At 41.5% G+C, this 14,348-nt stretch overlaps 1 protein-coding gene across 1 annotated transcript in view; it reads right to left on the reverse strand.

The window, feature by feature from the left end:
- The window catches only part of LOC146809052 (uncharacterized), a 477,319-nt gene that overhangs the window by 198,492 nt on the left and 264,479 nt on the right, over nt 1–14,348 (reverse strand). Inside the window, exons 11-13 of the mRNA XM_085614821.1 lie at nt 13,568–13,885; nt 11,289–11,405; nt 1,100–1,152 (exon numbers count right to left, since the gene is read on the reverse strand). Of these exons, the coding sequence (XP_085470947.1) occupies nt 1,100–1,152; nt 11,289–11,405; nt 13,568–13,885 (488 nt within the window). The remainder of the gene's footprint in view (nt 1–1,099; nt 1,153–11,288; nt 11,406–13,567; nt 13,886–14,348) is intronic.

Here is a 14,348-nt window from a genome sequence, read left to right on the forward strand (position 1 = left end):
GTTTATAATAATTATTTTTGATTGTCATTTAAACATTTCATTGGTTATTAATTTTTTTGTTTGCTTATTATATTCATCTTGTGCAGCGAAAGGTCTTGGGACTTGAGTTCGATCTCCAATTCGGAATCGGAGTCCAGGAGGGAGAAGGCCTCTTCTTCTTCCGCCGCCATTTCTTCCTGCTCCTGCTCGATGTTTTCACCAAATATTTCAGGGGTTTCCTGAATACTTTGTCGCTGCATGCCTCTCCGCCGAGTCCGACAGTCCCAAAGAGTAGTCTTGAAACGGACCGACAGACATGTGTCGCAGTAATCCTCTTTATGTCCCAGAGAGAGACAGACGTTACAGACCTTAGGCTGGTCAATAAGCGGATTTTTGGCGTGGCATCGAGGACAGAATTGAAACGGCGTCCGTTCCATTGGGCGGAAGGCTGGGCGCTGGTTCTTGAAGTAGAAGCCGAGGAAAGAAGTAAGCTTGAAGGCCGCGGTTAGAGTTTTTCGATAATATAGATAAGGTTTTCATAGATTTCGACACAAAAATGTGGAGAAACGATCGAAAATAATACACAGATGGAAGAGTGAATTGCGCACTGTAGAGATCCCGATTAACGGTTTCGAATCAGAGTGCCGCAATACAAGTCCAAACCCGATGGTGGAAAGAAAACAATCTAACAATGGAGTTGATGCCCATGCGCACTATCACCGAAAGGAGGAGTCACCTTATCTTGTGACTGGAAAATACTTCTTCAAAGAAAAACAACTTGCAAACATCCGGACCCAACACTAGATGGCAGGAGTATGCAAAGCATGTGTATATGGCAGGAGTGTGCAAAGCATGTGTATTTATAGCACACATGCCTCGAACAAAATATTTGTCTAGATTCACAAAGGGAAGGGGTCCCTTGGGTGAGGAATCTGCAGTTAGATAATGTTACTACCAGAAAAGAGATCACCGCAGGTAAGTGACTTGTTCTTCCTGGACAGTAGAAAAAAATCAACGCTTTCTAAGAAAATGCCAAGTGAGGGGAGTTCCTTTCTCTGTTTTAATCAATTTACTTTACTTCGGTTAGCTTCAACATTAATTTGGATGACAACAGACTTACCATGGCCGGTGCTTGAGGTGTCTCTGGTGACTGTGGCAGCGAAGGGGATGAACCTGTGTAGAAACATGACAGTCATATTTTTAGTTGCACAAAACTGTAGCAGTGGTACCTCTTTGAAAGGAACACAGAGCATGAAGGTAGACATTGGTTGCAGTGATGGAAAAAATGTATTGATGATGGAGTGAGTCTCACAAGGGCCTAATGTAGTTGGTAGAGTTTGTAAAACTTGGCCGAAGTAGGGCAGGCCTAGAAGTGACATCCATGATTCTACAAGAGATGTCATAGAGGGTGGGTTCTGCGCGGCATAGACTGAGGAGAGCTACCAGCAAATGACTGATTAAAGAGAGTGAGAATGAACAGCTATATCGATGATTTAAAATCTTCGGGGAATTAACAGTGAAAACTACTTTTTATGTAGCGTACTCAGCTATAACAGCATATTTCCACTTCTGAAAGATTATCTGCTGAAAAACCGGCACAGCTGAACCCACCTTTATCAATCTGCTCTTGTTATGTGGCAAGGAACCGTTTGCCGAAGGACATTTTAATGTTTTGCCTAGTAGCCAAAAATAAAGGTGTGAACACTTACATTTATTCTGATTGGTTGAAAGATAGTTATCAGAATTGTTTCAGCAAGTGTGGTTGGCTTCTTTTCAACCAAGCCGTATAACTGAGTTCATCATATTCTGCAGTCTTTCGGAATGACTCTAGCAAACTACACAAGGACATTCAGTCTAGGGTTGGTTATGACAACATTTTGTGGCACCTTGATGAATAAAGCAAACATAAGGAGATGATGGACGGAGTGCTGAAACTTTTCAAACACTCACCCCCAGTCACAGATCTGGGTTGAATCCATCATCATTCTTTAGCTCACTTTGCCACCCCAGTTCAGACACAGCTATATGCAAATTAGTCTTGACCCTGTGCCTCATGGGAACAGTCCAGACCGAATTGCCAAGCCATGTCTTCCCTGGACCGGAAACAAGCATCCTGAGACCGGTTTCGGGCTAACAGCCCTCATCAGCCAGGCTAGCTTGCATCCAGTGGCAAAGTGAGCAAGGGACCCACGTCTGGGCATACCCTGCCAACTTAGGGCAAACAAAGCAAACACAAGGGTGAATGTATGACATTGTTCTGCATTCTGTCCATCAACTGTTGTTTTTGCATTTGTCACCCCGAGTGGGACGGGTATGCCCAGACGTGGGTCACGTGCTCTCCATGCCCCTGGATTCAAGCTATCCTGACTGAAGAGGGGTGAAACCACGAAACCGGCCCTAGGATGCTTGTTTCCAGTCCAGGGAGGACCTGGCTTGGCAGTTCGGGCTGGACTGTTCCCATTGGGCACAGGGTCAAGACTGATTTGCATATGGCTGGGTTCAAACTGGAATGGCATAGTGAGCAAAAAAACGATGAATTTAGGCCCAGATCTCTGTACTGGGGTGAATGTATGACATTGTTCTGCATTCTGTTCATCAACTGTTGTTTTTGCACCTTGATGAATAAAGCCAATTGTGTATGTCTATTCATTCAGAAGCAGGTCCAGATAAAGCAGGCTATGCGTTCTGATCTACTACCTCGGATCACGGTAGGAAAAATGAATTCCAGCTACCAACACTAATTCTTGGAGCTGAATGAAGAATAACAAAAGATGTCACTATTTCTCATCTTTGTTCATTTTACCATTGTCAGTAATATAGTTCGTTTGAGTCAGTGTTGTGGAGGATGCACACAGCATGTGCCTAGTACTCTGAGCTGACTTGCTGGCAGACGTGGGCTGAAGTCGGTCAGCAGCACATCTGTGTGTGTAGATATAAAATGTAGTTTCTAAGGCAGAGGACTTATAGGGAAGATGCAGAGGGGAAATACTGCCCTATAAGAGGAGGCACGTCCTACATATTTCTTCACTCATTTGACATTTCTGATAACTGCAGACCAGTATCATCCTTATCCGTTATTTATATGTGTGATTTGTATCGCACATTGCAAACACAATCATCTCTAGGAGGGTCTCAGCATCCCACATTCCGGTTTGTTTCATTATTTCAGTTTATTCAGTTACCGAGAACTTACCTAGAAAATGCCAGTTTATAAAATACCACTTCAAACTTAATTTCTATCAGATTATATTCTCCATTGGTCAGGATTCTGCTTTGCTAATGGCGAATTATCCATTGGGTCCCACAGTGCAAACTGCCCCACCTATCTCTGCATTTGTAACCTACATATTTACAAAGCAAAAAATATCATAAGGCTTGATTAACGGGGGGCGTGGCTTGCGCGCCGCTGTGAAATGGCGGATCGCGCTTGAGCTCCGTAAAGAGCGAGGGCCGACGGAGACATTGCTGCCGCTGCGGAATGCCCCGCTCAGCGCAGAGGATGATATCTTGCCTGTGAGACTGCCGTGTGTGCTACGAGGGAGTTTTCCGGTGGTGGGAAGCGGCCAGAGACCATATATCGGCATTTTAAGGTGGCGCTCGATGGTTTCACGAGCGGCCGCCATTTTGTTTCTTCACTGAGGGACGCTACTGGGACTATCCTGTCAGGAATGGAGTCATACAGGAACTGGTGACGTTTTTTCACTTTTTTTGTGCTTATTTGGATTTTTTTTTTCTTCCGCCTATTGCAGTGCTGCCTATTGTGAGAACTTTTTGAGGTTTCTGCTATTATATTATTCGTCAGACGCACTGCCACTTCCTTATGTGAGGCTTTTTTGCTCTATGCTTGCTATTGGTTGTTTTTGAGGTCGGTGTGCGCCTACTTGTTCCTGCAGCACATGATATTTTTTGTGAGGTGGTTTTTTTCCTGACCGTGCTCGCCTGCCATAATCATTGCCCTGCTCTTTTTGCTGAAAGTGCGTTATTCCTTCCTGCTCGTTTTTCTTATCGCACATTAAGGGTCTTACATCACCTGGCATTTCTTGCCCTTACTCTATCTGAAGAGGTGTATTTTATTCCTGTTGAGGTGGTATGCCCTTTGGCTGAGAATATGGGCCCTTCACCGAATGCTAAAGACGTTAAGGACTCTAAAGCATCTCTTAAGAGGTCCAAACAAGTATCCCCCACACCTGAGTCTGCTCCAAAAGACACTAATTCTACTCTTGAGTCCATCCTGACGCGCCTTAATGAGGTCTATGAAATTGCGCAGTCTACTAAGACTAACACAGATTTACTGCAGGTGGAGGTGTTAGCCATCAGGAATGATTTCAAGGCCCTTTCCCTTCGTGTTTCAGGTACAGAAACACGGATTAGTGGCGCAGAGGATACCATGCAAAAGCACTCTCGATCTCTCACTCAGATGGAGCGTTCCATGGCAGCATTGAGGAAAGACCTCACTTAACAAGAGGATCGTAATCGCAGATCTAATCTGCGTATTTTTGGTCTTCCGGAGGATGTTGAGAAAGATGCATCTTCCATGATTGAGTTCCTTTATCAATGGATTCCTTCTACACTACAAATTTCTTTCCAAAGAGATTTTGAACTGGAACGTGCACATCGTGTTCCCACCTTTCGCCCCAAGTCTGCTACGCAACCAAGAGCGATAATTTTTAAACCGCTGCGTCATCAGCATACAGAGCAGATTTTGGCTCATATGCGGAAGGTTAGAGCTGTTTCTTGGAATGGCCATCGTATTTCAATTTCTCAAGACTTTGCCAGGGACACGGTGATAAGGAGGAAGGGCTTTCTTAATCTCCGGAAGCGTCTATCTGAGATGAATATCCCCTTCTCCTTTGCTGGCCCTTCAAAATTCCGCATTACTTTCAAAGGTCGTGTCAGAATTTTTGATGAACCTGCTGATTTGGCCTCGTTTTTGGATAATCAGATGGAGTTACAGATGGAACTTCAAACGGTGGCCTCACATGTTCCTGGTTCTTCTGGCACCTGATGCGGTTATACATACTGCAATGTTTTTCTTCTTTGTCAGATCTATTAAGTCTAGTTGCTTTTAGATCTGCGCGGTGGTCTTTATGTCCATTGGTTTTGGTGTGTTTTTGTCGTCTTTTGGTGCTCTTTTGTTATCGTTATGGTGTAATGGTCTTTATTGTTGTTAGTTTTATTGTATAAACCTTCCAATTTTTTTGTGGTAGCAACTCTTGATGGCTTGACTTCACTCCTGTTCGCGTGTCGTCCTGTTACTCCTTGCCTTCCCAGTTTGTCTCTCGACGTATTAGGTCCTGGTCCGTTTCTTATCCCGTTGTATGACTTCTTTATTTGCGTCGATTTTTGATGTGAAATTTGGTTTATTTTATCTTTTTGTGGTCGGTCTTTTTGCCTCATGGTTGTCTCTTGTTATTTCGTATTTATGGAGTAGGCCATTGTTTTTTCCTTTGTTTTATCAACGTGTTGATGTATGGATTGTCTATATGTTTGAATCATAGATGTTTATTAGATGCTTATTTATGGCTATATTTAGAGTCACTATGTGTCGTTTATATAGTTACTAGTTATATCTACTTTACTGATTTATCACTGAGTGGTTTGTTTATTATGTATTATTAATTATCTTTTTCGAGTAGGTCAGTTTTTTATAGATGCTTTGTACTTGATAGTTTTATGCCTCTTTACCTACATGTTCACTTACTTAGGCAAGCGTACCTCTTTTTTTCAACTTGTGTTATATGGCTTTATCTATTCATGGTCAGTTATCTATAAGCTTATCTATAGATTTTACATATTTATATATAGTATTAGTTCTCTTATTTATCTGCCATAGGGATTCATTGATTGACATATTGAGAGGGTACTATATGCCGTTTTCTATTATGTTTCACTTATTTTTCCCATAATGTATCATATAGTATGCTTTAGAATGTATTTCTTCTTTTCTCTTCATTCTGTTCCTTTTTCTCTTTATGAAGTCCGCTTTGGTCTTCCTCTACCTAATAGTAATGTTAACTTTTAGCTCACTTTCCACCAGCTCTTATTGCTTGCACTTGTTTTCTTTTTCTCTCTTTCCTGCCCTTCCCGTTCTCTATGATTCATTTTAGCTGGTACCTATATATCAACTTGGTTAAACGTGTTGCCTTTATAGTCTTTCATTTCGCTCTGTTTCCAAAATGTTATAATTAATTCCAGTTCTTAGCTTTTAGATAGTTCTTCTTTTAAACATGTATAATCAGCTATGTACCGTTTTGGGGCTATTTATGCTTATGTTTTTTATTCCTCTTGTTGGCCCCTCGCTCTTTTTTCCCATGTCCCCCCTTGTATGAATTTGGTATTTTTCAGACCTGCCTTATGGACCCTTTTCTCTCTCTTTCTGTGTATTTTCTTGCTTTCTTTTTCCTCTTCTTTCCTTTTTTCTTTTCGGATTTCCTCTTTGGTTTCACCTTGTTTTGTGTTGGCTTTTAATGTCTGCTGGTTGGTTCTCCTGGTTGTTGCAGTTCATTTGTCATATATGAAATGTCTTTTTTTCCTGATAATGGTTCTATGTCTGGACTAAATATACTTTCCCTTAATGTTAAAGGGTTAAATCACCCAGTTAAGAGGTCAAAGATTTTGGACTACTGTAAATCTCTTTCTTCGGATCTCGTCCTTTTTCAGGAAACAAAGCACTCTGCCAAGGAGGCGTTGTTTCTGAAGAAAGAGTGGGTCTTTGATGTTGCTTGTTCAGATGCTTGTGGTAAAAGAAATGGAGTAATTACCTTAGTTTCTAAATATTCTGGGTTGTCTATCGTTTCCTCTGAGCAGGATAGAGAGGGTCGGTGGTTGCTGTCTAAGATGTCCAATGGTAATGCTGATCTCTTTGTCATGAATATTTATGCCCCCAACAAGGATGACCCGTCCTTTTGGAAAGAGATCACCAAAAAGCTAAATGATACACCTCACTCTGGTAATCTTATTGTAGGTGGAGACTTTAATTTGCCAATGGATCCCATCTTAGATAGGAATTCTGCCTTTAATTTTCGTCCCCCTAAAGCACATAAACAAATGATTAATATGTGCTCTCTTACCCATCTTCAGGATGTCTGGCGTCTTCATAATCCCACTGGTAGTGACTTCTCCTTTTTTTCTTCCCCTCATTCGTCCTTTTCACGCATTGATTATCTTTTGGTTCACTCCTCTCTGGTTCAATCTTCTTCTTCTCCGCTTATTCACCCTATTTTAATTTCTGACCATGCCGCAGTGACCTTTACTCTTATGTCCTTTGCCCCTAGGGCACGATCTCGTTCGTGGAGACTAAACACAGAAATTTTACATGATGAGTCCTTGGTGCGAGAGTTTTCCAATGATATTGAGACGTTTTTTATTGAGAATGTTTGGTCAGTCAGTTCCCCTGTTGTTCTCTGGGACTCTTTTAAATGTACTTTCCGTGGTCAGGTCATTAAATGTATGTCAAGGAGAAACGCAGCCATTAAAAAGGAACTCGCGGACTTAGCAGATGAGATCGAACATCATGAATCCCTTTTTCGACATTCTCAGGATAAGACCTGCCTCCAATCTATTAAGAATTTAAAGTATACGTACAATACTATAGTCACTAAGAGAGCTCATATTGGCCTTCAGGCTCAGAAATCTAAGAAATTGCTGTTAAAAAAACGTGCGGGCAAGCTTCTTGCAGCCACTTTAAAGTTTCAGGAATCTTCTTGTAATTCTTCCCAAATTTCTTCTATTACTGACCGGCTTGGTATCAAAAAATTTCAAACTGTAGAAATTCTTGAGGTCTTCCGCGATTTTTATAATAATTTATATACCCCGTCTGCTCAAGCTTCTTTTGAACAATGTCAGGAGTTCTTGAAGTCGGTTCCTTTGAAAGTTGTTCCGGAGGAAGATAATAACTCATTGAATTGTCCGATTACTTCTGATGAAATCATTTCCGCGATTAAAGCTACTCGTTCTGGTAAAGCTCCTGGTCCTGATGGATATCCTATTGCGTTTTATAAAACCTTTATTCCCGTGCTTGTCCCGAAACTTCAATCCGTTTTTGATGCTTTTATTAAGGATGGTTCTGTGTCTGGTTCCGCGGCTGATGCTACTATTGTAGTTATCCCCAAAGAAGGGAAAGATCATGCAGATCCCAAGAATTTTCGTCCCATTTCCCTTCTTAACATGGAAGCTAAGATCTTTGCTAAAATCTTAGCTAAACGCTTAGAGTCCTTTATTCCTCAATTGGTTCATCCCTCCCAAACAGGTTTCGTAAAGGGGCGTCTTGCGCGTGATAATATTCGTACTTTTTGTCATATTCTTGGGGCCGCCAAGCGTTCTAATCTTCCGGCGGCGGCCTTGTCCCTTGATGCTGAAAAGGCCTTTGATAAGGTCTCTTGGCCTTTTTTAAGAGCTGTTTTATGTGCACATAATCTTGGTGATTCCTTTATTCGTATGGTTATGTCTCTTTACTCCCGACCTAGGGCTAACATACGGGTGAATGGTGCTACGTCTTCCTTTTTTAACCTTTGTCAGGGCACTAGACAAGGGTGTCCTTTGTCCCCTCTCTTATTTTTGTTGTCCATTGATCCTCTCCTCAGAATGATTGACTCGCATCCAGATATTAAGGGGTTCTCTTTTGGGTCTCATCAGATAAAAACAGCTGCATATGCAGATGATGTTCTCATTTTTTCTGATGATATTGCACTGGCCATCCCTGCTATTTCGGATACGATTTCTCTTTTTTCAAAAGTTTCAGGATACACTCTGAACAAAGATAAGACAGAGATGTTTCCCTTAAATGCTTACTGCTTCTCCTCTCATATGGGTTCGGCGGGCTTTAAATAGCAATCTAAACAGCTAAAATATCTGGGTATCTATTTTTGTTCCACCCTATATGCTACGGCTACTTATAATGAATCCCAAACTATTCTTAAGGTGAAACGTCTTTTAGAAAATTGGTCTCCGAAGCATATTTCTTGGTGGGGCCGACTGCAGACTCTTAAAATGATGATCACTCCTATTATTAATTTTGTTTCCTCTATGCTTCCAGTGAGGCTTTCTGATTCCTTCTTTCATGAACTTGATTTGCTTACTTCCAAATTTTTATGGAATGACAGAAGGGCTAGGATTGCTTATAAATTTTTACGGAAATCTCATGATATGGGTGGCTGTAATTTTCCTGATTGGGGGAAGTATCAAACGGCTTTTCTGGCGTCCCAGGGTGCCCTTTGGTTTTCTTCTCCATCTATTCATGTTCCAGCATGGTTGACAATAGAACAGGAACTGGCCTCCCCACTGCCGACTGCCTCTTTTTTAACCACGAATACCCTTTCTATTCCATTCTCTCGTTCTATTATTTTAGACACTATTGCTGCGGTTCGCAAGGTTGATAAGAGAGTAGCAATTCCACTGCATAAAACTAGATGGTCGTCTATTTGGCGCAATTCTAAAATCAAAATTAATATTGACCCAGAGTTGATGTCTTACTGGGCTGGGAAAGGTGTCTCACTTGTTAAACATCTCTATGATTCCAACAATGACCCTTCCCCTTTCTCATCCCTTGCTCAACAATTTTCCTTATCTAATTTAGACTTTTATACTTTTCTTAAGATTAAGGTTGCACTTGCTAAAGTGCACCTTCATCCTTCTTCCCCTCTGATTACGCTTTTTCAATTATGGATCAGGACTGGTCATGTTGCGTCTCGGATTTACAAATTTTTATCGTCCTCTACACTCCCTTCCCAAACTGTCGCACAGCGAAAATGGTTACATCATTTTGATCATAGTGTTACTGCTCATATCTCTTCTGATACCTGGCAAGATATTGGTAAATGTTCTCTTCGTAACAAAATCGCCCCCTCTTTAATGCAGTCTAAGTTTTTCTCTATTAATCTTCTTCACTGGACTCCCATTCGTCTGTATTCACTAAATCTCAAGGAAGACAATTTGTGCTGGAGTTGTGGGCTTTTACCAGGCGATTTTCAACATATGTTCCTTGATTGCTCCCTTCTCCAACCCTTTTGGGATTTAATTCACAAACACCTCATGCTCATCTTTAACATCAAATTCCAACTTTCTTTTCCATTAATCCTTTTGGGTCCGTTGGCGGCCCCAGTCCCTCTGCCTTTAGATCCCATGGAGTTACAGTTGCTGGACCTCTTATTGACTATTGCAGTCAAAGTAATTCTCATGGAGTGGAAATCCTTTTCATCCGTCTCTTACCATACTTGGTGGGCTTGGGTTTCCTTTCTACGAAGTGCTCATACGTCAGTTGACCATGCTCATCTATCCCCTTCTATATCTACTGGTGTTTGGAAAGCCTTAGATTCATACATGGAGTTGGCCTCCGAAGGGCTGGTGGAGCAATATCCCTTTGATTTGTCTGGTTAGTGTTGTCTTGTGTGTCGGGTGAATCCTCTGGAAATCCTCTCCTCTTCCTTTTCTCCTCTCTGTCTCTCTTTTTCTTTCCTCATCTCTTTCCTACTCTTTCCATCTTTTCTTTCTTCCTCTCTTTTCTTTCCTCTTATCCCTAGTTTGCCATCTGAGGGTGATACCTTTGATAAGTATCTTTGCCAGATATCATTTTGGGTCGTCCCTCCTTAAGTACTTTATTTATCTGATATCTGCGGATTAATGAATGACAATGATTTGATTTCCTATTATTTAATTTTATTTTAATGTATCTATTACCTCGGTCCGTTATCAATTGTATCACTTTTGCTTGTATCCTATGTTTCATATTTGCTTCTTTAAAACAATAAAATTCTTTTGAAATGAAAAAAAAAAAAAATAAGGCTTAATTAACAAAAATATTTACATGCAGCAATGTTAGTGCCTAGCAGAAGAAAATAATCACACCTGGGGCCACTCACAGCTGAGCTAACTATCACTTCCGGGCCTGCCACACACTGCTCATGTCATTTGAGACGTCATTAGTGATGTCATCAATGATGGCCTGAGCAATGTAATATGTTAGATCATAAGCAGTGAATGGCAGAGAAGCAAATTATAGTTAGCACAGTTAACTATAACTGGTGAATTTCAGTGTTTAGTGAGTTTAAAATGATATTTTAACGTACATTTCACCTAACTGTAATGTCACGTTAGCCTTTGATTTTTCAGTGAATTTCTGTGGTTTTATTTTTAACAGAGATGTAAGATCTTATTACCCTGTATAACTATATTGTCACTTTAACCTTTGTTTTTTTTGTTATATTAAAAAGTATGGATTACTTTCTGTTTTTTCTACATCCAGTAGAGCTCTGTGTTCCCTCAGACATTTGAACCTGTGCCTAGAGTTTCGCTTTATAGAGCACACAACCTACTTAATAGTTTATTAGCTGCCAAGTACGACCCTCCAATAGCAGTTGGGACTCCAACGGCAGTACCGACCACCACTCCTGCGATCTGTCCTCCGGTGAGGGCTTCGGTCTTGTTGATCTCTAGAAGAGGATGAGACAAAAGTGAGGGAAAAACCTATCAAGGGAGTATGTTACTTGACACACATGTAGAGGGGAGACCAGAGGCTAATACTTTCCTTAATGCTCCCTTAACACTCCCTCCTCGTGCTGTAGTTGAACCCAATCACTCCCTCCCAAAAATGGCATCCGCTTTTGACAAGCGACACCTTGTTCCTATGACCCATGATGCACTTGGTTTTCACTGCACTCTAAGCCCCAAATTAAAAATGGCACAGTACTGGCGGGGTGCAATCTTTGCCCACGTAAACAACAATGCCATGTGGTAAAATTGTGACAGCATGGTGCAATAACGAGTTAATCCCTATACAATGGGGACCCTCTTTTCAAGGGCCAAATTACACACAGAATGCTGTATTCTGTGAGGATGAATGCTACCATTAATCACCTGTAAGCAGGTGCGAAAAGGTAATGTTTGGGGCAGCGTGGAGGGGGGCATTGAAACAGCAGCTAGACTGGGAGATGCAGTCCATGCCCCCCCCAGGGCTGGCTTTAGCGCTGTTGGCGCCCGTGCCACAATCATTTTTGGGTCCCCCATACCATATGTCCACCTCCTCGGATTCACTCACTACCACCAGGCAAAACTGCCCTTCATCTTTCCAATCATAAGTTATTGCTAAACATTGCGCCCCCTCTGAGTTTGCCCCCTCCCAGCGGTCAGCTCCCAGTGCGCCCACACCGGTCGCACTGCCCTTAAGCCGGCCATGGCTCCCCCCATGTTGTGGGAGGGCAGGGTCGTGAGCTCGCAGCCTCTGCCCAATCCTGCAATTTTACTGGCCAGATTTTCCAGCCAGTCAGATCGAGTAGCTGTTGGGAGCCCTGGGCCAGTGAGGCTAAGACCCCCAATGGAATAGTTTAGAGCAGCACATAGTGTGCGCCAGGACCTCAGAGCGGCATAGCGATAAACCAGGAGACAATAGGTCCTATTTTAGAAATGACAGTGAAGTCGAAGTACTTGCATAAGATTAACTACAAATATACCACTACAACTGGATTTGTTTTAAACTCCATTTTTGAGTCGCAAAAGCACGTCAAACTCATAAAATAAGTTTACTGACCCCTTCCAAGTCTTAATTGGAAAGGGATCTAAAAGGGGCGACCCCTCCTAACTGCTGCTCACAATGGTGTGGATTAATGGTTTGCTAAACCAATGAAAAGTAACTGACTCCTCCGAGGAAGTGGTAACTTAACTCTGGGAATTACATTGGGCGAGCCCTGCTCTTTTCCCAAACGAGAAACCTTATGTTTTTTAAAACATAAAGAGTTCCTTTAAGGCAAATTTTACACACAAAAAGACTCCCATTTGGGAATGCAAACGCAGGGATGGTGATCTGCTGTTCCTTGCAGGCCACCCTCCAACTGTTTATGGCTAGTCATAGGGTTTGCATTCAGTGACCTGTGTAGTTAGATGTATTAGGCAGGTCATCTGCGACTCTCTGCATGTGGAGAGTTTGTGGTAGGACCTAAAAGGATACATTTCAAAAAGTCAGTGCGCAATTTTCAACCACTATACATGACCTTTCTCTTCGTACATTTTTTTTTACAGAGTTTTATAAAGCGCAAACCTGACCTGAAGGTATCAGAATGCTTTACAAAGCACTAGTTGCGTTACATGAGGACACATTCATTTTTGTCAGGTACAGGAAATCAAGTGATGTGCCCAGAATCACAGGATATTGCGTATCCTTGCCAAGACTCGAACCCGGTTCCCCAGATTTGAAGTCGACCGCCCTAGCGGTTAACTCATATCCTCTCCCCATGTGTCCTACAGTCGTACTCTATGTGTGCACAGCTATAATGATTTAAGCTGAAAACGTTTTTGAAACTGGCCCATTACAAAGTCCCAATAAATACATGTTTATGTATATTTTAGATCCCAAAAATGTATTTATAATTCAATGTGATAACAAACAAATGTAACCATGTGACCATAATAAAATACCAACGGATTACTAAGCAACACAGGAAAAAAAGATTATTAAAATACACAATGAAGAAAATTGTAAATGTTTAATAAACAAACCCAGAAAAAATAAAATATGAGACAGCCTTTTTAGTTTTCTCATTTGATCTCCAGCCTCAAAAGACCTACTAATACTAAGACATTGTGATGCAAGTCAACTTACCCAAAATGACCACCTCGATGTCTATTTCAGTTGCAGATTGGTTTGCCCCTTCTGCCCGCACTCTGTATGTGCCTTTGTCTGAGAGCGCTGCATTGGAAATGTTGAGGGAGCCACTCGAGAAGATGGTGATGCGTGACTGATAGGCACGCGCCATGGCCACCGTAGGATCGCCCACTGTCCAGGAGACTATTCTAGTAGAATTCAGTGTCCAAGTGATGACGGGGCTCAGTTGTCTGGGTGTGTACACGATGGGTATAGAGATGGTGCTTCCTTCGAAGAAGGTGAAATTTCTATCACCCTCTAATTTAATGGCAGTACCTACAAAAGGAGCAATAAGGACATGTAACAGAATGAAGTAGAGAAGGAACTAAAATGAGAGATCCAAAACATATACATATATAGATATAATTATCTATATGCATATAGATAGATATATCTATATCTCTCTCTATTTATTTAATATATGACTCATTCTGTCTTTATTTCTGGTAGATTATTTTTACCCTTGGTCTGGATTCTGCTACCTTAACGACAATATATTCATTGTGTCCCATAATAAAAAACAGCCTTCCAATCACTCTGCATGTGTCTCCTACTTATATATAAACTGAAAATATTTATTAGACTTGAATACCAACAATATTTATATGCAGCAATGTAACTGTATGAGGGGTCATTAATCTGCTTCTTATGCAAGGCCAATGTGCACCAAAGGCTTTGTAAGGTCTCTGAAGACAAGGATATGTAGCATAAGCAATAGTGGGGGTGGGGGAATGAAGTT

This window comes from Triturus cristatus, chromosome 7, assembly GCF_964204655.1.
Source record: "Triturus cristatus chromosome 7, aTriCri1.1, whole genome shotgun sequence".
Taxonomy (NCBI): domain Eukaryota; kingdom Metazoa; phylum Chordata; class Amphibia; order Caudata; family Salamandridae; genus Triturus; species Triturus cristatus.